The 22432-nt window shown below is 39.4% G+C and overlaps 3 protein-coding genes across 8 annotated transcripts in view; 1 reads left to right on the forward strand and 2 right to left on the reverse strand.

The window, feature by feature from the left end:
- Positions 1-22432, reverse strand: part of agpat2 (1-acylglycerol-3-phosphate O-acyltransferase 2 (lysophosphatidic acid acyltransferase, beta)) — a 120543-nt gene that overhangs the window by 84595 nt on the left and 13516 nt on the right. For 2 of the 3 annotated variants that reach the window (XM_077498336.1, XM_077498334.1), the window contains exon 2: positions 1274-1409. The gene's annotated coding sequence lies outside the window, so the exon portion shown is untranslated. Of the gene's footprint in view, positions 1-1273; positions 1410-2236; positions 2323-22432 lie in introns of all 3 variants that reach the window. The other variant, XM_077498335.1, reaches the window with a different exon arrangement.
- Positions 2998-4604, reverse strand: LOC144002737 (uncharacterized). Its single transcript, XM_077498211.1, has 5 exons — positions 3895-4604; positions 3713-3759; positions 3519-3569; positions 3417-3450; positions 2998-3331 (listed from the first exon to the last, which is right to left on the reverse strand). The coding sequence occupies exons 1-5, from the start codon at positions 4019-4021 to the stop codon at positions 3036-3038; spliced, it is 555 nt and encodes a 184-aa protein (XP_077354337.1). The 5' UTR covers positions 4022-4604; the 3' UTR covers positions 2998-3035.
- col5a1 (procollagen, type V, alpha 1) overlaps positions 10887-22432 on the forward strand; it is a 67490-nt gene continuing 55944 nt past the window's right edge. For all 4 annotated transcript variants that reach the window (XR_013278808.1, XM_077498261.1, XM_077498262.1 and 1 more), the window contains exon 1: positions 10887-11245. Coding sequence is in view for 3 of the 4 variants with exons in the window: in XM_077498261.1 (XP_077354387.1) it covers positions 11146-11245 (100 nt within the window). In the remaining variant the exon portion in view is untranslated. The remainder of the gene's footprint in view (positions 11246-22432) is intronic.

Consider the following 22432-nt stretch of genomic DNA (forward strand, 5'->3'; position numbering starts at 1 on the left):
ATTCTCATAACATAATGTAAAACTAACATTTTCCTAATACTATTACAATTTTTCTCTCAAGAATCATCTTTTATTTAAAAAAAAAACAAAAAAAACACAACTTATCTCATAAAATTAAAAATTTTAGTATAAATTACAACCTTTCCTCATAATAATGACTTTTTTTTTAAAGCAAATTCCGTCATATTTTTCCACACAATATTATGACTTTTTCTCATAGACTGGGACTTTTTGTTCCGTGACATTTTACTCATTAATGATGATCAATCTTCTATTGTTACCATAACATTCACATTTTTAATTGTCAGACGACAACTTTTCTCATAACTATGCTTTTTTTTTTTTTTTTGGGGGGGGGACGATGACAAATTATTATTATTTTCCTATAAAAGAAGCAACTTTCCTCATTGGTACTTACAATATTCCTGACAGTTGTGTGATAAAAATGAAAAAAAAATAAATAATACAATTGGTGGTGAGAAGTGTGCGGTTTCCCAGACGTGGTGTTTATCGAAGGTGTCTGGCGCGGTGCACAGCGCTCACATTTTCCACGGGAGTGCCGCCAGCCAGGCCTCGGTTGGATGGATGGATGGAGTGAGCGGTGCGTATGAAAGCAGGCTGCCTACCGTCACTGTACAGTACAGATTATCGTCATAATCATCGAAATGGAGTTTCATTCGTTCCGCAACCAAGCTTGTAATTCTATTTATTTGCTTATCAAATCAATTTTCCACACTTTATTGTTGTTTCATTTCACCCGAGCAGCAGCATATCGCAAGATGAAAAATGTATATATATATATATATTTTTTTTTTTAAATGAGCACGTTTTTATTTTTCATTTACAAAAAATGTTTTTCAATTTTAGTGAATTATTTTGTTCATTTTTGTTAACACCCTTGACATGAAGGTCACGCTAACCATTTGAAAACCTAACCCAGGTTCGCAACCCTAATTCTAACACCTAATCCTACCTTAGGAACCATTATTAGGGCTTGAAAAATGTATTTGAATTGAAACCTTAATTGTGTTCAAAACCAAACATCAAAACCCTAACCCAGACTTCAAACCCTAACCATTGCTTGGAAGTATAACACTACCTTCAAACCCAAATCAGAACCCCTAACCCTTCTTTGAAAACCTAGCCGTGTCTTGAAATTTGAATTTGAAACGCTAACCCGTACGGAAACGCTACTTTGAAGCTCTAATCCTCATCGGAAACCGAGCTTTGAATCCGTAACCCCGGTTTTGAGGCCGTGCCCGCACTTGCTGACCTTACTGTCTGGTGGAGTGAAGCGCATGTGGCACGCAGCTCTTTTTACTCAAAATCCTTGGAAAAGATGCCGGCTGCAGTCAGGCAATGCAGAAGAAGGGTGGAGGTGGAGACTATTTGTGATGGACTGATGGAATCTGCAAATTCAGAACAAGACCGAATGATGACAATCGTAAGCAATCAAATTCACATTAATTGCATTTTGAATCCATTTAAATGCATCAACATAAAATATGCAAATATGCTACATGAAATGTTATGCATGTTATGGTATATTTTTAGGTGCATATACATGAAAACTTACATTGCTATGGTATGTAAAGGTGCATACAGTAATATGGTGAGTAGAGCATGATACGTGAATATGGCACAGTAGAGGTGCATACATTAATTATATAAAAACTACATTTGAACTGTATTGTATATTTGATATATTAGGGGTGCATATACATTAACTATAACATAGCTATGGTATATTAGAGGTGCATACAGTAAATATGTAAATAATGCACATAAGGGCTCTGTAGAAGAAGAAATCTATCAATTCTGTGCCACGCTAACCCTCAATATAAACAACACATTTGGTATACTAGAGGTACATTAATCAAATATGATGTAAATATGGTAATTATAGGTGCATAATATTAAATAAGGAATATTACAGGTGCGTGTACATTAAAAATGGCAAATATGGTAGCAATGCATGCATTAAATATGGTATGTTAAGGTGTATAGAGCATGGAATATGATGTAAACAATGCATTACAGGTGTATAATTTGTTAATAAACAATATGGTATAGTAGTGGTGCATACATGGACAACTACGCGAATATGGTACATTAGAGATGTATATACACACACATCAATATATACTATCTTAGAGGTGTAATATACATTAAAAAATGGCCCATATGTGGTATATTGGAGCTGCATACATTAAATATAATGCAAGTCCATACAAACCCTGCGATTGGCTGGTAACCAGTTCAGGGTGTACCCCGCCTACTGCCCATAGCCAGCTGAGATAGGCTCCAGCACCCCCCGCGACCCTAATGAGGAGCAAGAGGTTCCGAAAATGAATGGATGGATGGATGTCCATACAAACTATCTAGACCTTTAATATGAAGTAAATATGATACATTTGAATTGTCTACACAGTAAATACTGTAGGAGGTAAATATGGTACATTTGACCTCAAATATGTAATGTACACTGTGATATAATGACGCTAGACAATCATGACAAGGTTGACCTTAATTTCCACAAATCTCTCTTAACATGTGCCGGCTAGCACGTTAGCATGGGACGCTAACCGCTCCCAGATACGTGGTCCACGTCAACAGCGTGTGTTAACTCTTTGACTGCCAGCCATTTTCGGAAACGGTAACCCCATACTGCCAGCTAATTTACAGAATTTTACCGATCTTTCAAGCTCCACAGAAAATGTGTTAGGACTATGGAAACGTGGATACTACCAAAAAGATTGAAGTCTCATCTTTCATCTAAAAAAATAAGTTTGTTTCTACCTTATTCGGATCTTCAGTAATCAACAATAGAAAACAGCTTCGTTTCACCCAAATCCTCTATTTTCTTCCAAAATACGGAGAAATCAAGCTTTTTGTGAAACGATGTTATTTCATGCAGTCTAGTGAATTTGGCACTTTTTTTTTTTTTGTATGAGTGATTCTACAAACACCTAAACTTCTATAAAACACTACCCCAACAATAAAAAATGTTTTTTGATTGCAAAATAACAGTTTATTTACATGCAACAGTAGCAATCCGAACAAACAATTTGGAAAACTCTTTGCAAACTATTTACACGTGCGCAACAGTTTTTGTCAGTCTGCTTCTGCATGGACTGATTTGCGTAGAGGTTGGTACGATGAACGATGTGCTGGAGAAGTTCATCCGTGATGAAGAGCTCCAGGATGTCAGCTGGCAGGTGAGAATTCAGCTCTGCTGCAGCATCCCTTGGTCCTGGTTTTGCAGCAAAGGGGAAGATGGTTGGCTGCCAGCCCAATTCATCAACTTCAAGCCAGCCAGAATCTTTGGGATCTGCAAATATACATTTCAATATCATATATTATTTTAGAGCAGTGTGATGCAATGTGTGTGTTTGTGTGTGTGTGTGCATGTTTACCTTTTTTTCTTGGATGTATTGGTTGATGCACATTCTGTAAATTATAGAAGACGTTTACCATGAAATATTTTATTAGTGCTGTGGAGAATCTTTTCTTTTTACCTTTGTTCTGCTCACTGTGAGAAGGGTCACTTTGGGCCCTATGAGGAGGAGCTGAAAGAAACCTATACAATTACAATACAATCGAAAGACTTTCCTTTTATTTATTTTTTATTTAGTATTTATTATTTTTTATTTTTTATTTATTATTATTATTTATTATTTATTTTATTGAAAACGTTTTTGTTTTTTTTTACCTTTCTTTGTCGTAGAACCAGCGGTCGGACGTTGCTGTGAGCACGATCTATAAAATATACATTCACGTTTGTATAGGTAATAGATGTTTTAGTGTATATCAGCACATTTACACACGCTGCTAGCAGATCGCCCGAAAAGGAAAGTAATCTTACTAGCAATCTCTTAGCATGTTAGCGCTTACCTTCACGTTCTTTGGAAGACTGTCCAAGACTGTCTTGCATCGGACCCATAGTAGTCGTCATCGTCCGATGAAACGTCATCTGTGCAGACGTGCTCGGTTGTGCACCACTTTTCTCCGGTGTTAGCATCGCTAGCCGGTGGGGCCTTAGGACGTTATTAGCATCGCTAGACGGTGGGGCCTTAGGACGTGGTCGAAACGGCCGCGTCACCGCTTCAGCTATGACTTAACCCCGTCATCACTGTGCTCTTGAGCACTGGTCGATGCTTTTGAGCTTTGAAAATAAGGATCAAGCGTAAGCTGATTGCCATCTGTAGCCTTTTTGACTCCCTTAGCCAAGTTAGCCATTCTCTCCCGCTCAACACTCTAGCTCAGCCTCTCTCCTTCTACTGATGTCTCCTACCCGATCTTGTCCAAAAGACTCATCACAGCCATCTAGTGGCCAGGAATACTCATTATAGTAACCCGATCGGCTTGATACTTGGAGCACAGCTGCCCAAGGCTTTCCTCCACCCGTTTCCATAAAAAAACATAGTAGACGTCAATTAACGTCTATGGCGGCCAATCCTAGGATTATACTGAACGTTTTTAAACGTTTATGGTGGTCAAAGAGTTAATAATGAAGCAACGTTTCCAAAATGAGTCCACAGACGTCACCCGGACGGAGATCGTGGAGTCTGAACAAAGCGCCGGCCTAGATTTCGTCTTCTGGTCAGACCTTGCGCTGATGACACATTGCAGGCTTGCGCAGGAAACTCTGGAAAGAGTGAACAACATGTGCTGAGTCGGCCAGCCTGCGGTGCCGAAAAACCAAGTGGGACAGACGACGGGATGACTCACAGGCGCGTCGGCCCTTTCCTTGCAGCGCTCACGTGCAGGAACGTTTCTGGAAAATGTCCAGTTGCCAAGCAGGCCATCCTGACAGTTTTTTTTTTTTTTTTGTAGCCACAGCCAATCTTTGAGTAAGAGTGGTGGCATACTATAGATACGTCTGCAACAACCCACGGTAACATGACTGTTTCTCTCTGGTCATCAATTATGTTGTTTTTTTTTTTTAATTTATTGTACATCCGACAAAATACAACATCAAACTGGTAACATTTCGTTTTTGGCAGTAGTCCATCATAAACAAGTCATGCTAGCAATGCAAGTAGGGCTGTGTAATTAATCAAAATTCAATTACAATTTTAATTATTACACTAAATTATTATTATTATTATTAATTAATTAAAAAATATATTAAAACAAATTTTTGAGCTGTTTACATTTAGACATTGTCACCTTTTTTAAATTTTAAAATAACTAATTTAATCAATTTTGTCCTATAGGAAGTTGCATAATTATAGTGTTTCAAAGAATTTTGTCTTAAATTAATATTTTTTTAATTTGTTTTTTTACCTTTAAATATTTTCTTGTTTTGTACCAAAAAATGCACAGTGCATATGCTGCACTCCAACTTCAAGCTTTTGCCAACATAAATAAATAAGTATATATTATTATAAATATTATTATAAATTCTGTTTGGTCCAAAAGGAACTTACATAATTATAGTGTTTCTATTTTTTTTATTTGCTCTTAATATTTTTAAATGTTTAAACATTTTCTTGTTTTGTACAAAAAAATATATATATATTTGTAATCGTTAGAATAATCGGGATTTCAATTATTGCCAAAACAATCGTGATTATTATTTTTTTCCATAATCGAGCAGGCCTGCAATGCAGCTCGCTGCCTTGGCATGTTGCTGCACATGTGCATTAGTCAGATGGGGGTGGAGGGAGGCGTCAGGTGAGGCTACATGCTAATCTTGCTAGCAGCTAAAAGACAACGTCCGCCAGCTTTAAATTGAACAGATTTAACACGAGTATTACTGTGATCATTATTATTTCTCAATATAAACCTTTTTGTGACATTTTGTTTGGTGGTGTGAGATTTTTCTTCATTGAAATATGTGCCTTGAAAACACTGACTTCCGTTATGTTATACCTCATGCATGGTGGCCTCTTAAAGGGCCGGCATCAGCCAGTTGATAAGTGGCAGCTGCTGACTTCACGACGACGTGTCAAGTCGAGTTGTGTCGTGTGTGTGTGTTTTGATTAGCACGTGTGAAAGTGGGCCTGCACACGATCAGACTCTGTTTTCCTTCACCGCGACAACTTTGAGGCCAATGTCAAAGCCTTACAATTACCCACAGATCTTGTAAAAACACAAGCGACAAACAGTGGTGAGGGCGACGCGGCTAGTTAGCGGCCGACGTCTGACGCCGTCATTTTTGGGCGGTTTGGGCTGATGGCGGCTTAAAGGGCGGCTCGTCTCGCCGGCTCTTTGTTCTGCGTGGAATCGGGTCTGAGATAATAAACGTATATAGATGATACAGCCATTTTATTGTGTGGATAATCTTCTGAGCCAATGAATTGATTATGAAATGTGCAGATCGGGCTAAATAAATGACATTAAAAAGGATTTCTAAAGTTTTAGGGAATAAAGGGGGCTCTTTGCATGCTTTTACAAGCTTGAAAAGCAATGTTTTACTGTTGACTATAAACAGTGGTAAATTTATTTTTACACTTGAAGAGCTTCATTAAAAGAGACTTTACTGCCATTTATTTGTCAAAACTAAGTCAATGCATTGTAATAGTGAAATTGACTGAACGGATTTATTGTGTTTTGGATAAAAAAAAGAAAAAAGAAAAAAAAGACTCTTGTATAATAGTTAACGTGATTTAAAAGAGATATTTTACGATTGATGATAAACTTTTTAAATTTATGTTCAAACTTGAAGGGCTCATTTCCTGAAATGAGAAAAATGTCTTACTATGATATTCCATTTGTCTTTTGTTGAATGTGTTCAGAGCAAGCCAATGAATTGTTTTAATGGTTTGGAATTTGCATGTCTGGCTAAGTATGGACATTTTTCTCCGCATAATTTACATGGATTGATGGCAGAAAAGAAAAAGGCTTTGCTTCTTTACTTGAGAGTTGAAACGTGACTGGAAAAAAAAAATACTGGTGCAGGGAATAAAGATTGGAAAGAAAAAAAAGATTGGAACTTGTAACTTCATACTATGTAAAAAAAAATAATAAAAAAATAAAAATAAAAAGTGGTTGGGCAAATATGTGCAATATGAATTCACATGTATAATGCGACGTATGGTGTTCCACAGGGTTGAATTGTGGGGCCTCTGCTGTTTTCATTGTTGCGTAATTCTAGTCCAGCACGAGCCTTCTAGCAAAAGTAAAGGAACACTTCCTTAATATGAATGGAAATGGCGAATACAAGAACAGAACACTTTCTCAATTCAAGGTGATGAGAGCCAGACTCGATAAAAAGGCTACTCTCCCTTTTCGTTTTGCTCACCAGTAAAGTATTTACCTATGTCATGAAATGGAGAAAAAAAAAATCGCATCTTATTCATGAAACACGTTGACAAAAGTTGGTATGTTGGAGCTGTTTTCGAATGTGGAACCTTCTGCACAAGAGGCGTCGCTTCATGTCGCTTCTAGTCCAGCGCTCAATGCTTGATTGCTGATCTTTGGCAGGCTTGATAAAAAAAAAATAAAAAAAATAAAAAAATAAAAAAATAAATGCAAATCCCGATGAAACATGTTCAGGACAACGTGTACTTATTCTCCACCGATGATAGATTTGTTATTTTTGTGCCACGTACAGCAAGACATGACAACAACACGTCATCCCAGACGCTTGATATTTTGTTGTTCTTAAGAGCATGTAATGCCAGCAAGCATTAGCAGGATTAACAGTCAATAATTCTTGTTTTAAAAAAAAGAATCCATTCATTAGAATTAGATTCAATTCACTATAACTACCAGTGCATTAATTGTAAACGATTACATGGCGAACATGAAAAGAAATAGTAAAACTAAAGTATTATTTGACAGGACGGCGCCAGCGTTGGTCTTGACGGCGCATGATAATTCATCACTTGCATTTATTGGCACACGACGACTGCAGTTATTTGCTACAGCTTGTTCAAAGTTGACAATTTGAAATCGTGTATGGACGATATAGAAGAGAACTATTTGACCTGGAGACATTTAATAATTGCAGGCCCTCAATCTTCCCTTGATACCTCACTGTATGTTGTTCGTGTGAGTCCCATCGGAGCTCATTAAGTTGATGGCGAACGTTAGCATTTTGGCTAACGAAAATGTTTGCAGATAAAGCGAGTACAGCTTGTTGCTTTGTTTTGATTCAAATTAATGCTCTAAAAAAATGTGAGAAAGCTGATTTTTGACGGACTCGTCGGATTTTGCAAACGACCACATAGCTTTACTGAGATCCAAAAAAAAGAGGATTTTGATGGTTGTGTAAAGAAAGAGGCTATGCTACATTAAAAAAAAACAAAAAAAAAACATGGACATGGTTGTTCATAAGGAAGTGAAAATATGGTCACAAGGCTACATGGTACATTTGAAAAAGCAGGGATTTTTTCTAAGGCAATTTGAGAAAAGGGGATTCTCTACTTCTCTAAGAGGATTTAGCAGAGATGTTAGAAAATGTTGGTGGTTATAAAGGAATACAACTGGTACATTCTAAAACGCTTTGCTATGCTACATTTTAAAATGCTGCTATTCATAAGGACAGCTGCTATGTTGCTACTATTTCTTCTGTGCGTGTTTTAAAGAGTAAAATATATCCTGGAATTCAGAGATTCAAGCGCTGTCCAGCTGCTCTGTGATTGGTCAAGCTGCACTTTGGGGGTGTGGCTTAGAGTAAGACCCCATAGAGATCCTGCGTGTGCTTTTGTGGTGTCTCCCTATGTAATTGTCTGCTGGTCGACATGCTGTTCTGTGGGCAGACTGGAGGGCTACAAGCGCTCATTTTGGTTGATGTCTGGATGTCCCGACCGACTCCGTACGCGCGCCTCCATTGTTCCCGGGAATTCCTGCCAGTGCCGCAAGGACGTCCACAGAACCCAGAGTCAAACATTGAACATTCAAAACCTTACATCATCGTTCAAAGCTAGCGTAAGAATCAATGATGGCCTTTTGACAGCTTCCGTTCATCACACGTTCTCTTCTTTCTCGAAAGTTTGGCGGATGCTCACTTAAGTCCCGGCATTTGTGCATTTCTTACTGGTGATCCCGATCTGAACCTCCCCTTCTGGCTCCACACGACTACGTCATTAAAGTTTCATAGCATCATCGAGTCCATAACTCTTCCTAACTCTTCATAAGTCACGTTTTGCCGTCCGGGGCTGTCAAAATGATTGCGTGTCGGCGGAAATGAGAGATGAAAAGAAGAGGAAACAAGACACGTATAACTGGACGTCCAACATTTACGACTTCAGAAATCAGTTTACAGTGTGAGGCTATGCTACCTCAGCAGTTTTGAGGTGAAGAGGCTAGGCTTAAGTTGAAAAAAACAAAAACATATGGCTAGCCGAAAGCTTTAACACATACATACTTTACTAGAAGAGAGGAAACAAGGCTATGTTACATGAAATAAAAGGGATTTTGCTTGTCACTGGATATCATAAATTAGCTATGCTACATTTTTTAAGAAGGGATTTTCATCATGCTACTGAATGAAATGATGCTATGCAGCGTTTTTGAAAAAAAAAAAATGCATATCGCTAGTTATAAGGCAATGTAGCAATACTATTTGCTATATTGCTATATTGCTGTTGGAAGGCAATCTTTGCAACAATTTGTCTTATCAGACAATGAAGCTATGGTACACTCTAAAAAATAGAATTTGGCTGGCAGTGAGGCTATGCTACGTTTGTCAGTTGTATGACAAGGCTTACATTCTGAAAAAGTAGTTTCAAAAGTGCTACCCTAAATTGTTGCACAAATGTACAGTAATGAGGCTAGCCTACTTTTTAAAAATTTTATTTTTATAAAGGGATTTGGAATTTGATTTACTATGTTACGGCAAAAAATGTAAGTTCTATGATCGCAACAAGGCTATGCTTCATTTAGGAAAAATAAAATAAAACCAAATGTTTAATTGAATCCTAGATTCCTCTGGACTATGCTACATTTTCACAGGATTTTCACTGAAAGCAACAAAGCTATGCTCGATTTTCAAAATTCCATAAGAGCCCTATGCCTAGCTATGCTACATTTAAAAACATGTTTTGTTGAATGCTAGACTTCTGTAGCTATGTGGCAATGAAATTATGCTACATTTAAGTTAAGTAATTTTCAAAAGGGAAGAAGACGCTCCATACATCTTAAAACGCTGCTGGTTGTAAAATAACATGGCTTCGTGAGACAAATGGTCAGGTTTTTGGGCAAGTAAGTAGAGGGTTGGAGGCCACTTGACCAAGTTTTGGCTTTGGCGGTCCCTGCGGGGGTAAAGCCTACGAATTAGAGGGAAGGCGTTTACGGGTGAGGCACGCGCGCCCAAGGGCCCGGAGTAACCTCAGGACACGCGCACGCTCTGACCAGCTTCCTCTCGACACTTACGGCTTCACGGCTGCCACTTCTTCTCCGTGTGCTCTGCGATTGGCTGGCAACCAGTTCAGGGTGTGCACCGTTTAATGCCCCAAGCCAGCTGGGATAGGCTCCAGCACCCCCTGCGACCCTTGTGAGAATTAAGGCGGTTAAGAAAATGGATGGCTGTATGAATTCAAACTTGGCAGGGTTTGTAACAACATTCTTTCCTGTTGTGTGTCAAATTTCATTTTCACCTTACAGGAACTTTTAAAGCTTGTATGATGGCAACAGTTGAACTCACTTTACATTCGTTCTTATGGGGGGCTGTTTTGGGAATGAACCCCCCCCCGTTTCTCTTGTCCTTTTTTTCTGGAATTACAAGTGCAGGAATTGTAGGCGTGAAACTTTCCCTTGCACTTTTCCCCTCCCAGCCTCCCTCCTTTTGCCCAATAACAGGCTGTGATTTGCCTGAAGCGTGCTGAATGGAGGTGATTGACAGGCCCGTGGTGGTGGGCGTGTAAGGGAGGGAGGGGGACTTTTATCTTTTTTTTGGGGGGGGGGGGGGGGGCGAAGTGACGGCTGCAGGCACCTCAGAGGAGCGCAGCATCTGAGCGGGACAGACGGCGTGTGTCCAGTCCGGAGGATCCCCCCACGAAAGCTCGGGACCCTTATGGCTGCTTGAGAGGCCCCCAACCCCTCCCCGCCACCTCGACACTATTCCTCCCCCGTTCCCCCTCTTTTTCTTCTTCTTCTTTTTTTTTTTTTTTGCTCGTCAAGCGATCACAAGCGGCCGCAGGTCCGACTTGAGTTGAGCTGCGAAGAGCCGTGGTGCACTCAAGGCAGGCGGCCATGGATACCCCCATCAGATGGAAAGTTAAACGGAGGTTAAGGGACACCCTGGTCTCCCTGGTTGTCATTTTGCTTTTTGTCACATCGCCAGCGAGTTCAGGTAGGATGCAAAATGCACTCTGGGAAACAAGAAATCCTCTTCTGGTTGTTTTTGAGTTGCAAAAAGCGTCCCTGCACGCAGCTTAAAAGTTCACAACTTAAAAGTTGTGAAAAGTTCACTGACGTTCACAAGTCACTCGAAAAGGGCTTTCTCGGATTGAAAGCATGTACGGTTGCCACTTCAAGTCACTTTTTTTTTTGCACTGCTGATATAGTAGAAAACTTTTTCCAGGGCTAAAAGACAGCTGGGACATCGGGGAATCTAGTAATTCACAATGCTGCATCATAATTGACACCATACAGTTGACCAAAGGCAGCGATGACGAGCAACAGCGTAAAAATGTAAAAAGCGCTTTTTTAACTGACGCACAAATGTAAAAAAGAAGCATAATGCTACTAAAAAAAGTAGTAAATAAGTAAATACGTAAATAAATAAATCACCAAAAAATATTTTCCTTGTTTTGAGGTGCATTTAAGCTATAAAAACTGCAATCAGGCAGCTTAGAAGTTGTTAAAAGTGCTTTATTAAAACAAACGCAGGTAAATTAGCCTTCGAGCTTGGAACTTTTGGAGGTTCCTGGGAACTTTTTTTTTGTGATCGTAAGGATAATAGTCAAATGAGTAAGTCACAAAATTGTACGTTCATTACCAGCATGGAGGCTGTGCAATCCAAATGAGATCAAGTAAAATGGCCGGCTCACTTTGACAGACGCGTACTAGCGTCTAAACATGTAAAGAAGAATTTGTAAAAAATAATAAACTAACGTTGCGACATCGCGAGTGCAGTGGTTCACATAAACTGGTTTTCCTGAAAGCGTGCGATGGACTGATCACCAGTCAGCTGGGTTAGACAGAATAAGTGGATAATGGATGTATCACTTAAAAGTGGGGAGTGTAATGGGTCACATAACTGATTTGAACAAAATCACTATAGCATTAAACTACAATAAAGTAAAACTACTTCACCTTGTCGTGGTGGTGGAACTGTTGTAAAACTAAAGAAACTTATAGGTGGCATAGATAAGGAACGTCAAGACACGGAGTGTAGTGGTTCACATAGATGATTTTTCTGCAAGTGTCGAATAGATTGGCAGGCGGTCAGCTGGGCTAGTGACAGGATTAATTGGATGTTTTGATACAACTTAAAGCAGGGCATTGGTAGTTTGGTAGACTAGGTAGTGATTCACACAGCTGATTTTTCTGAAATTTCCCAATGCAATAACGACTCATCAGCAAGGATCACTTATGGCTGCAACAGGGCATAACAAAAGTGGATAATTGATGTATGACTAGCAGGGCATTGTGTAGTCGGTCACATAGTGAGTATAAAGTAAAAAAAAAAAGAAAGAAGATACAATCAAACTAAAATAAAGCAAAACTAATCACTCTGATCAACACAGTGTACACTGGCAACCACTGGATGGGAAAAGCATACTAGAAAATGAATGAATGCTTAAAGTGATGCAATGGACATGTAGTGGTTCACATACCTAGCAAATGATAATGTGAAGTGGAATGCAAAATGAATGAATGGCGAAGAACTTATAGTGGTTTACATGGCTGACATTGGATAAGTGGCACAATTAACGAACATTTTGATATCTAAAACAGGTCATTAGTCGTGTAGTGGTTCACATAGATGACTTTGCTGAAATTCGCCTAACGCAATGACCATTCTGTCAAGACAGACATGATAAATCTCATTAATGCCTGTTGTGTAAATGTCACCTAAAGTAGGGTATTGATGATGTAGTGCTTCACATGCCTAATGGACTGGCGACCAAAGTCATGTGGGGTCAAAGGTGGTCTGGCCTGGATGTATTATTAGCATCCAGCTCGCCACTCTTGGTGGTCCAACAGGTGGAGCCTTGCGGTTTTGTGCTGATGGTGCGGCCTTTCCATTTGTTTTCTATGGCAGTGATGATTAGCATGCTATCATAGATGCTACAGAAAACTGATGCTAGCCTGTTTAGCTCATTTCTGAGCATTGAATCAAACACCTGACCCAATTGACATAATAGTTACCACCTTCACTTTTATGTATTGTTGGTACAAAAGGCAATTCTGGCCTCCAGATGTAGGCTAACATGCTAACACCTCTCGGTTTGTTCCAGTTGAAGCAAAAAATATATATTTTTAATTGCTCGACCAAACCAACGGCTAGCACAGCTCATCCCTCACTTTTACCGCACTTTGTTATTGTTAGCATGAAAGGCAATTGCGTCTACATATTTACGGTTAGCCGCTAACATGCTAATGATTCAATTGTCTGTTCCAACGGAAGCAAATTATTGTTCTTTTTTTGTGTTTTTTGCCCAAAACTGCTGGCAACTTATTTACTTTAACTTCACTTTGTTATTGTTAGCATGAAAGGCAAATCTAGCTTACGGATTTAGAATTGCTAACATGCTAACGCTGTTATCGTTACCTCCATTTTAGGCAAAATATTCACAGCTGTGTGCTAGCAGAGCTAATCATACACTCTGACTCCACTTTGCAATTGTTAGCATCAAAGGCAAATTTAGCCTACAGTTTTAGCATCTCAGCACCTGGCCATTGTTTAAGAATGCGGTAAACACGCTAACAAAGCTTTCGTTATCTAATATGATAAAAGCAAAAAAGACAAGCCTTTTCAGAAAGCAAAATATTGCGCCTAAAACAATGAAACCAGTTGAGAGCTATGTCCTAGCAGAGCTAATAGTTAGCACAAGATTGTTTTGAGGTTAGCTGCTAATATGCTAATGCTGCTTATTTGTTCAAATAAAACATTTTCTTTTTGTACTTTTCTACCAAATTAACTGCTAACAGAGCTAAGTGTTAAGTATAAAATGTACTGCAACAACATTCTCGGAATAGCGCGTGCCTGCAAAAACAAGGACGGATTTGGTCCAAAGCCGGCGGCGGTGGCGACACAGGGCGGTGTAAGAACATACGTCCAGGATCCATCAATACCTTATTTTGTTTCATCCGAAGAGAGAGAGAAGAGAGAAAAAAAAAAATCTACATCAGAAAAGCTGGCCGCCACATCTGGATTTGATACGCTTCCACTGTGTCGTCTGCTAAAGCCTAGCAAAAGCCAGGAAAAATGTCTTCCAGATGTTTTCTTCCCGAATCTCGGCGGAAAAAAAAAAAAAAAAATGCAACCCCCCCTCCCCACTGAAAAGAAAATACACCATTCTTGCGGACGTTTTTTTCCCCCCTCCAAGAAAATTCCAAATGGAATAACATCTGCAACTTCTCAGCTGAATTTTGTTAAAAAAAAAAATGATAGCACGTCCACGTTCAAGGTCATTAAAAGATGCTTTTTCTTGCAGGGAGCCGTCACATGTGTTCTTAATTGCAGAATTTAAATGTGTTTGTGTTTTGTTTTGTTTTATTCCTCCAGGCACTTTAAAGTTGTTTAAAAGTGATTGACTTTGTGCGGAACTTAACAATATGCATTGTTGTTGACTTCCTGACGAGGCTAACGATAATTGAACATGTGTTTCTGTTGAAAGTGATGGGCAACGGGCAGAATAATTGATTTGAGTCGAGGTATTTATTGTTAAGACTCAGTTGTGGATTAATCATGTCCAGAACCAACTGCAATTATTTAAGCAGGACTTTATAGGAGTGGGTGTTTTGAAAAAAACCCCCCAAAAAAACCAAGCCTATTATCACGTTTAGTGATGGCGTAATAATAACTAATCATTAAGAATTCCATGTGGAATTTGTCAAAAATTCCACGGGAAATTGACTGCTTGCGTCTTGTGATGCAAATATCACTTTTCTGAAATGGGAGTTTGTAACGACAAAAAATGTGTTTAGGGGGTTAAAAACTGAAAAAATGTTTTGGTCGCTTGTTTGCACGGAAACAATCTTTCGGAAGTGGAATCTGTTAAAAATAATCACATCCTCCTTGCATATGCGAAATGTTCATTAAGAATTTGATTGACAGTGCAGTCATGTGGTAGTTTTGGTCGCTCGTTATTTGATACAAAAACCTTCCAGAGACTGAAATTCGGTTCTTTTATAAACAACCGTTTACGAAAGTGGATTTATGAGGCAATTGATGTGATGGCCGTCACAAAAGGTTATACAAGGCGGCTGAACGAAAAACAAAGAAAATGTTTCGAAATGTTGAATTTTGAGTGTAAGCTGTTCAAAACCACGTCTTGATTTTTGGGTTTGGGGTTGCTGCTTGTTGTTTACGGTATTTTGAAGACGAACTTCAACGGATATTTGCAATCAATTTCTTGACTAACAGATTGTTAAAAATTCTCTTGTTCGGAAATATTGTTTACTAATTGCTTGTAGTTTACTAATTGCTTGTGTAACTGACTGCCAGCTTGTTTGACCATTACAATACTTTTAAAGCTACAACTAAATGATTAATGGGGAAAGGACAAACATCTTTTTTTAAATGTATTTTATGGTCGTGTTTTTTTTATTTCCTGTAGAGATAGTTTAAACCATATAAATATTAGTGGTGCTCCGATCCATCTGCCGCCGCTCAGATTTTGGCCGATTTCCGTTGAAAACAAATTACTGTACTACTTTTTCAGACAAGGATTCGACGCTATCTGGAGGCAATTTCATGGCATTTCAGAAAGAGCTCAAATACTTAGATTCAGTTACTTGTGCTGCATTCGAGGAAGGTGAGAAGTCAGACATATCCCACTTGTAATCTCCCACTTCCGACCTCAAAGCGTTCGAAGCGAATGTAAATAACAAAGATGGCTGATTCCGATAAATTGTCTGCTGTTCTGGTTAACGTAGTCAGTGGAAATGACGATGGGTTGTGTAGTTACTTTCGAATAACTAAATTAATGTTATAATTATAAATAAATAGTGTAAATTATGTTTTGCCATTCACGGTCTCTACGGGGTTTGACACTGCCGAATGATTTCAGATTTAAACCGGTCGGTGAAGTCGTGATCCTTTTTTTTTTTAACCCCATCGACTTTGCAAATCGGATTTCCGAGTTCAAAGGGGCATTCTTGTGCATACTTCCCGGTATGAAGTCCGACTTCCTCGAATGCAGCATTAGTGAGGTAACACGTGAGATAAAACAAAATACGCGGGACAGGATTTTGAACCCCCCCAACCGCACTCGGATTTAAGTCTGTCCCATTTTGTGGCACACAAACGCTTCCATTCTTCACCGCATCCTGCACTGTATATCCCGCCTATTAGATCCCGTCATAATTAAGGCTGATTGTTTGAAAGTTTGAATGGCGCTCTGTGTGTAAAAATACGACCCCTGCCCTGATCGGGCCGGGATGTGCCGCAGGGAGCACAAAAGCTCGGTCGCTTCGGTTTCGGGTTACAGTTCACGGGGACAGGAATGTTCCCTGTGAACCTTTGGCTCATTTGGGAATTGTAGTCCGCTCACAAGAAAACTGTTGTTGTTGGTATATATATATATATTTTTTTTTTTTAAAGTGTAATGAGGGTATTCTAATCAGTGCATGACTCATCCTTTCCAACCTCATATCCCCCAGCTGGGCTTAGCCGCAGTTTGGGCTGTTGAAATACTCCAGCTAAGCACTTCTTCTCCATTTTCGTTTCCAGCCAGGATGAAATACAATCGTTGAATTCGGAGGGGCTGCGATGGAAAAAACACACGATTCTGCTTGTGTTTGTATTCTGTCTCAGTTAGTTGACATGTAAAACTATTGAAAGGACGCATGTTATATACATTGTCAGCACAGTGGGGATGATCGGATAGTGTGTCTGATTCACGGCTTTGAGGAGTTCCAACCTCAATTACTGAAAGGCCGTCGCGTGAAATAAATTTGAAAAATGCCTTAAAGGACCTTAATCTTATGCTTGGGGCTGACTTCTGTTAGTAATTGAGTTATTGCGCGCAGCATAACAGCTAAATGCCGCATCACCATGTTTGTTTTGAAGCCTGGGCTCATTGATATGTTTAAACAGATCAGTGCGTTTCTTGCCAAAAGTCATCTTCAGTTCCATAAAGACTCTAAATTATCCACGAATATGAATGTGTAGTTGACTGGCGACCAGTCCAGGGCGTATACGGTCCTTTGCCCCAAAAGATAGCTGGCATAGGCGTCAACTACACTCATGAAACGGATGGATGGATATTACGCATTTTTTCAAAATTTAAAATGTAATAAATACAACAAAACATTTTCACTCAAGGAGGCACACCGAGCATCATCACGGTGACATCTTCACCAAGCAATCAAGTATGTGCCGGTTATCATAACACTCGTCTGTGTGATCAACAAAACTCAACGCATGTCTGCTTAGCTTTTGGCTCTGCCTGATAGCAGGGGCGTCACAAGTGTATGATGTGGGTGTGGCTTGAAAGTGGCTCTGGATCTTCAGCCAGCCCAGAGAACATTTGCAGTTTTGCCTGTTGTCATTTTAGAAAAACTTGTTAGAAGTGTCAAAATTAATTAATCGACTAATTGATAACCACGCAAATAATTGAGTACCACAATCATTTAGAGCCATTGTTCATTTTAAAAACGTACAAATCCCCTGATCAAAACAGCAATTATTCTCTGATTTCTCTCTTTTGTTCTTCATCAAAATAGGACATTTGCAAACATCTGCTTTTACTTTGGGAAACAATAACAGAACCAGTCACTGAATCGGATTAAAAAAGATTGAATACAACATCAATCAATCTCATCTGATATTGCTTAATTGTTATTTCGTTGTTTTTGAATCACTACATAACAGCAAATAAACAATTTCTTCATAAAGTGTAATCAGGAATAAAATGGCTTTGTAATACAATTTAATGCACAATTTTATCTGATTATTCAATTAATCAATGGAATACTTCAGAGAATAATCAAGCATAAAGTGACAGCCCCAAACTGAAATCATTTTATTTTATTTTTTAAACCTTAACGGATTTAATCTCACATCCTTGCAATGTTTACATCAGCAAAAGTTTTTTTTTTTTCTGGCAGTAGTTCAACTTTCTTGTTGGAGCCAAATTTTTTTCTTGCGATTTTTTAGAAGTGTGATTGTTTGTTTTCTAGTACTATGATTTTTTTTGTCCTTAAAAAAAAAAAAAAAAAAAAATAACTAACAATCTTATGACGTTACGTTCTTAAAAACAAAATAATGACTTTACCCCATAATTTAACTACTGTGTTAAAACAGACATAAATACAAATTAAAATAAGATCATTTTAAAATGAAGCCCCAGGTGTTATTTATCAAGGTATGGCAGTATATATTGTAGTAAAATTTAGAGAGGAAAAAAAAAGTCGCCAAAAAGGTGCAGTGGAAGAGCTTCCACTTAAATCGGGCGTCTTGAAATGTAAACGATTATCGAGCCTTCTTTGTGCTTTCTAGTGTAAGGAAAAAAAACACAGCAGTGCATTGAGTCAGTTTTTCCGTTCTAGTTAGGGGTGGACTGATTTATATCATCAACGCTGTGAAGTAAACCATCTGGAGCTCTGCTAAAGCAATGAGACACAGAGAGGGAGAGAGAGGAAGAGAGCGAGAGAGAGCGAGAGCGAGCGAGAGCAAGCAAGCCAGAGAGTCCTTGAATAACACTCAAAAACTACATGTGGTTCGTCTTTCGGAGCGGGCCCCAGCATGCGGACTGGCTGTAGACTGCTTACACTCGATGGTAAGCAGAGAATCAAAACGCTTCAAGGAGACATTATGATATGTTTTTGTACATTCCAAACAGCTCCCAAGTAACTTATTAATAAAACATCTTCTGGTTGAAATCCTTCTCTAAATCAAATGACCGTATAATGTAGATTCAATTGCATTTTCACTCGTGGAGGCAGCGCTCCACGAGATGCCGGATCAGACCTTTAGTCAAGTAGTGGTGCATTACGTTGCCCAAACACAAACATGGTCTGCCCTCACGTTGACCAATCAGGTGAACTTTTGAGACTTGTCCTGGTTATCAGAAGTCGACAGCAGGGTTGGGGAATCCAGGTCCGGAGAGAACAAACCCTGAAATGGTTTGACTTCAGCCACAGGTGCTTCTACTCAACAGGTGCTTCTAGGAGCACGTTTACCTGCTAGCTACAGAGAAGCACCTGTGGCTAAAGCCAATCTGTAGCACGCTTTTCACTTTCTGGACCTGGATTCCCCAAACCTGGTCGACTGTGACGTGATGCGTCTGTGCAGTCCTCACTTGAAAGTGGCTCTGGATCTTGAATTAGCCAAGTCATGGGTGGAGAAAATCAGTGCAGAGCAGTTATGTAAATTAGTCAAATTGTGACGTCACAATTCCTCAAAATTCAGACATGTTTTCGGAGTAATTTTCATAACTTAAATGCTTTTCATTTTTCGTTTGATGTGTGGTAAGGTTACGATTCTCAGTCATCTGTAAAAGTTGAATGGAGGCAATTGAAATTGTTGGTTGTTGACGTTTCCACTTCAATCCAAAAAGGCTTCTTCAGTTCTAAATCTTTAATGTGGCGTTTCCCTGTTGATGTGGTCTTTCGCATTGGTGGGTGTGTTTCCTGGAAGTGGTCACATGGGTGTTGTTGTTGCCAGGTGTGGCTGTTGAATGACGAGCTGTTCACCAACTTGGTGGCGAAATGGTCGAGATGGAGACTTGAGTTATTGCAACTTGGACAACTTAGCTTTTTGCCTACTCCTGAAAATGTCAGTAAGCAGTCCTGAATTATGCCAAACTGTGATGACAATATTTGTCTAGTTTACATAACAACTATACACATTATGATTTACAACTGCAGAAACCTTTTGGATTAAAGGTGAAGCACTTCAGAAAGCTCATTGACAACAAGAGCTAGCGCTAGCAAGGTTAGCGAGTTGCCTTGATGATGGAGTTGTTGAAATTTGGGGCACATGAAACGATCTTGGAGTGAAAATGATATCAAGTACCTTTGCGGTGTTCAAAGCTAAGAACCGTCTTGTGTAGTCTTGTGGCTTTGTGTGTGTGTGTGTGTGTGTGTGTTGTGTGGACAGTTGGACTTGACTCAACAGGATGTCCATGTGGTGCATGTGTGTGTGAAATTAGCTCAATCTAGCAGACGTAATGCTTGCGGTATGATTTCCCACGTCTGGTCACATGCTAAAGGTCCGTGCTAATGCAAGTACGTCTTGCTATGATATAGTTCCATTGACTCCAGAATGGTTCAGACAGCAAAAAGTGACTAGGGCTTGGCTCTGTGTTAAATTACAGGGAATGGATAGAGATAGTTAGAGGTAGGGTTTAGGTGAATGGGTTAAGGTTAGGTTAAGGTTTGAGGGGTTGGGATTAGAAGTGTTACAGTTATGATAGAAAATGAAGCTGATGTGGCAGTCAGGCTCTAGCTACACAGCAGCTAGGTTTTAGGGTTAGAGGATTTGGGGGTTAAGGTAAGAGGGTACAGGGGGTTAGGGTCACTAGGTTCATCTTCGGTTTAAGGTTATTTTAAGAGGGTTTGGAAGGTGGGTTCATTGGTGTTTGGGTTTGAGTTATGTTGTTAAGGGTAAATTTAGAAGAGTTAGGATTATGACAGCCTATTGGTGATAATGCTCTGGCTCCACAGAGGTTAGGGTTAGAGGTTAAGAGGTTTCAGGGATTGTGTTTAGGGTTGAGGTTTGGTTCAGAGAGTTTGGGGGTTAGGCTATAGGGTTCGTTAGCATTAGGGATCATGTATGGGAGGTTTGAGTTTGAAGGTTCATAGGGTACAAGGGTTTGTTTTACGGTTGGGTAAGAATTAGAGTTAGAATGTTAGGATATAGGATATAGTGTTGCGGATTACGAGATAGTTTAAAAGTGTCATAAAAGAAAATGAAGGTAGAGTGGAGTGTTGATGGTTTGATTGAGACTCTGGCTACACTTTTTGTCAGGCTTCTGGTTAGGATTATTCAGTGCTAGAGTTCAGGTTAGAGGTTAGAGTTACCGTTTAGGTTTGTAAGTTTTGTTTATGATAGATTATGAAGCTAACGTCATATTGTCATCTGAACAGAGAAACGGGTGCGGTGATGCGCTCTCATTGGGGGGAAGGAGAAGCTTTCACTGAGCATTCTTGTTTTTGGAGCCAGCTGCTAATTACTGCTTGCTTGTCCTCGGAGCCAGGTCAAGCATGTGCGCCTGGAGAGTCGGACAGCCGGCCGGCCTCACTTCTGCAAGGGTCCATGCCCATCAGAAGGAGGAAGAGGAGGAGGAAGAGGGGCAGTGAAAGAGGAATGTTAATCTCCTCCCCACCATGAAATTTCACTATTCCAGCTCCCCTCCCTGCTGTCAAAGAAACGGTGCCGTCTGAAGAGTCTACAAGGATTGTTCCCGAGTGTGCGCGCGTGTGTGGTGGAAAAACAAAAAGACGGGGAATGGGATCCACCACACACTTGGCTCAGAGCCGAGACCTAGATTATGGATCCCAAGCTACTGTTCAAAGAAATGAAGGTGGAAATAAAAGGTCACAGGGCGAGTGAATGATATTCGCATAAAGCTGCATATTTGAATAGAATTCACGCTCCTCTTTTAACCAACTGTCAAACTGGCTGGTCACTGAAACACTGCTGACTCTTCATACAAAGTTAATCTGGTATTGAAAATTGAGTCTCAAGCAACTGTGCAGAAAACAAAGGGGGAGGAAAGGTGGTGGGTGATAGAATATTAAATAGAACTGTTTAGCTCATTGACCGTGTGTCAAACTGGCGGCCCTGTCAAACACTCACTTCATAGGAAGCTCATCTTGTGTTGAAAATTGTATCTCAAGCTACTACGAAGAGAAAGAAGCGGGAGGAAAGATGATGATACATCTTTAAATGGAATTCATGTTGATTTACCATGTGTCAAATTGGCGGCCTTGTGAAACGTTGCTGACTCGTCATACATATTATGTGAAAATTGAATCTGTTGCTCATTTACCTGGTGTCAAACTGGTGGTCTCATGACATGTTGCTGGCTGTGTAGAAAGCTCTCGTTTTAAAATTGTAATCTCACGATAGTATTCAGAGAGAGGAAAAGGTGATGGAAAATGTTGCTAAAAAATCAACACCCATTTTAAATTAATTTGTGTCAAATAAAGTCATCCCATAAAGACTCACTAATGGCTCTTAGAAGAGTAGGAGTCTCATATTGCATAAATATTTAGTCTCAAGGTAGTGTTAAACGAAAGAGAAAACTGTGAAGAATCTGAGAAATTCATAACTAGCCAATTTTTCATTTTAGCATAAACACCAAAAATCCATAGAATATTGTGTAACCATCTCATAAAATCAATTAAGAAAAAAAAT

The sequence above is a fragment of the Festucalex cinctus genome, chromosome 15 (assembly GCF_051991245.1).
Source record: "Festucalex cinctus isolate MCC-2025b chromosome 15, RoL_Fcin_1.0, whole genome shotgun sequence".
Lineage (NCBI taxonomy): Eukaryota > Metazoa > Chordata > Actinopteri > Syngnathiformes > Syngnathidae > Festucalex > Festucalex cinctus.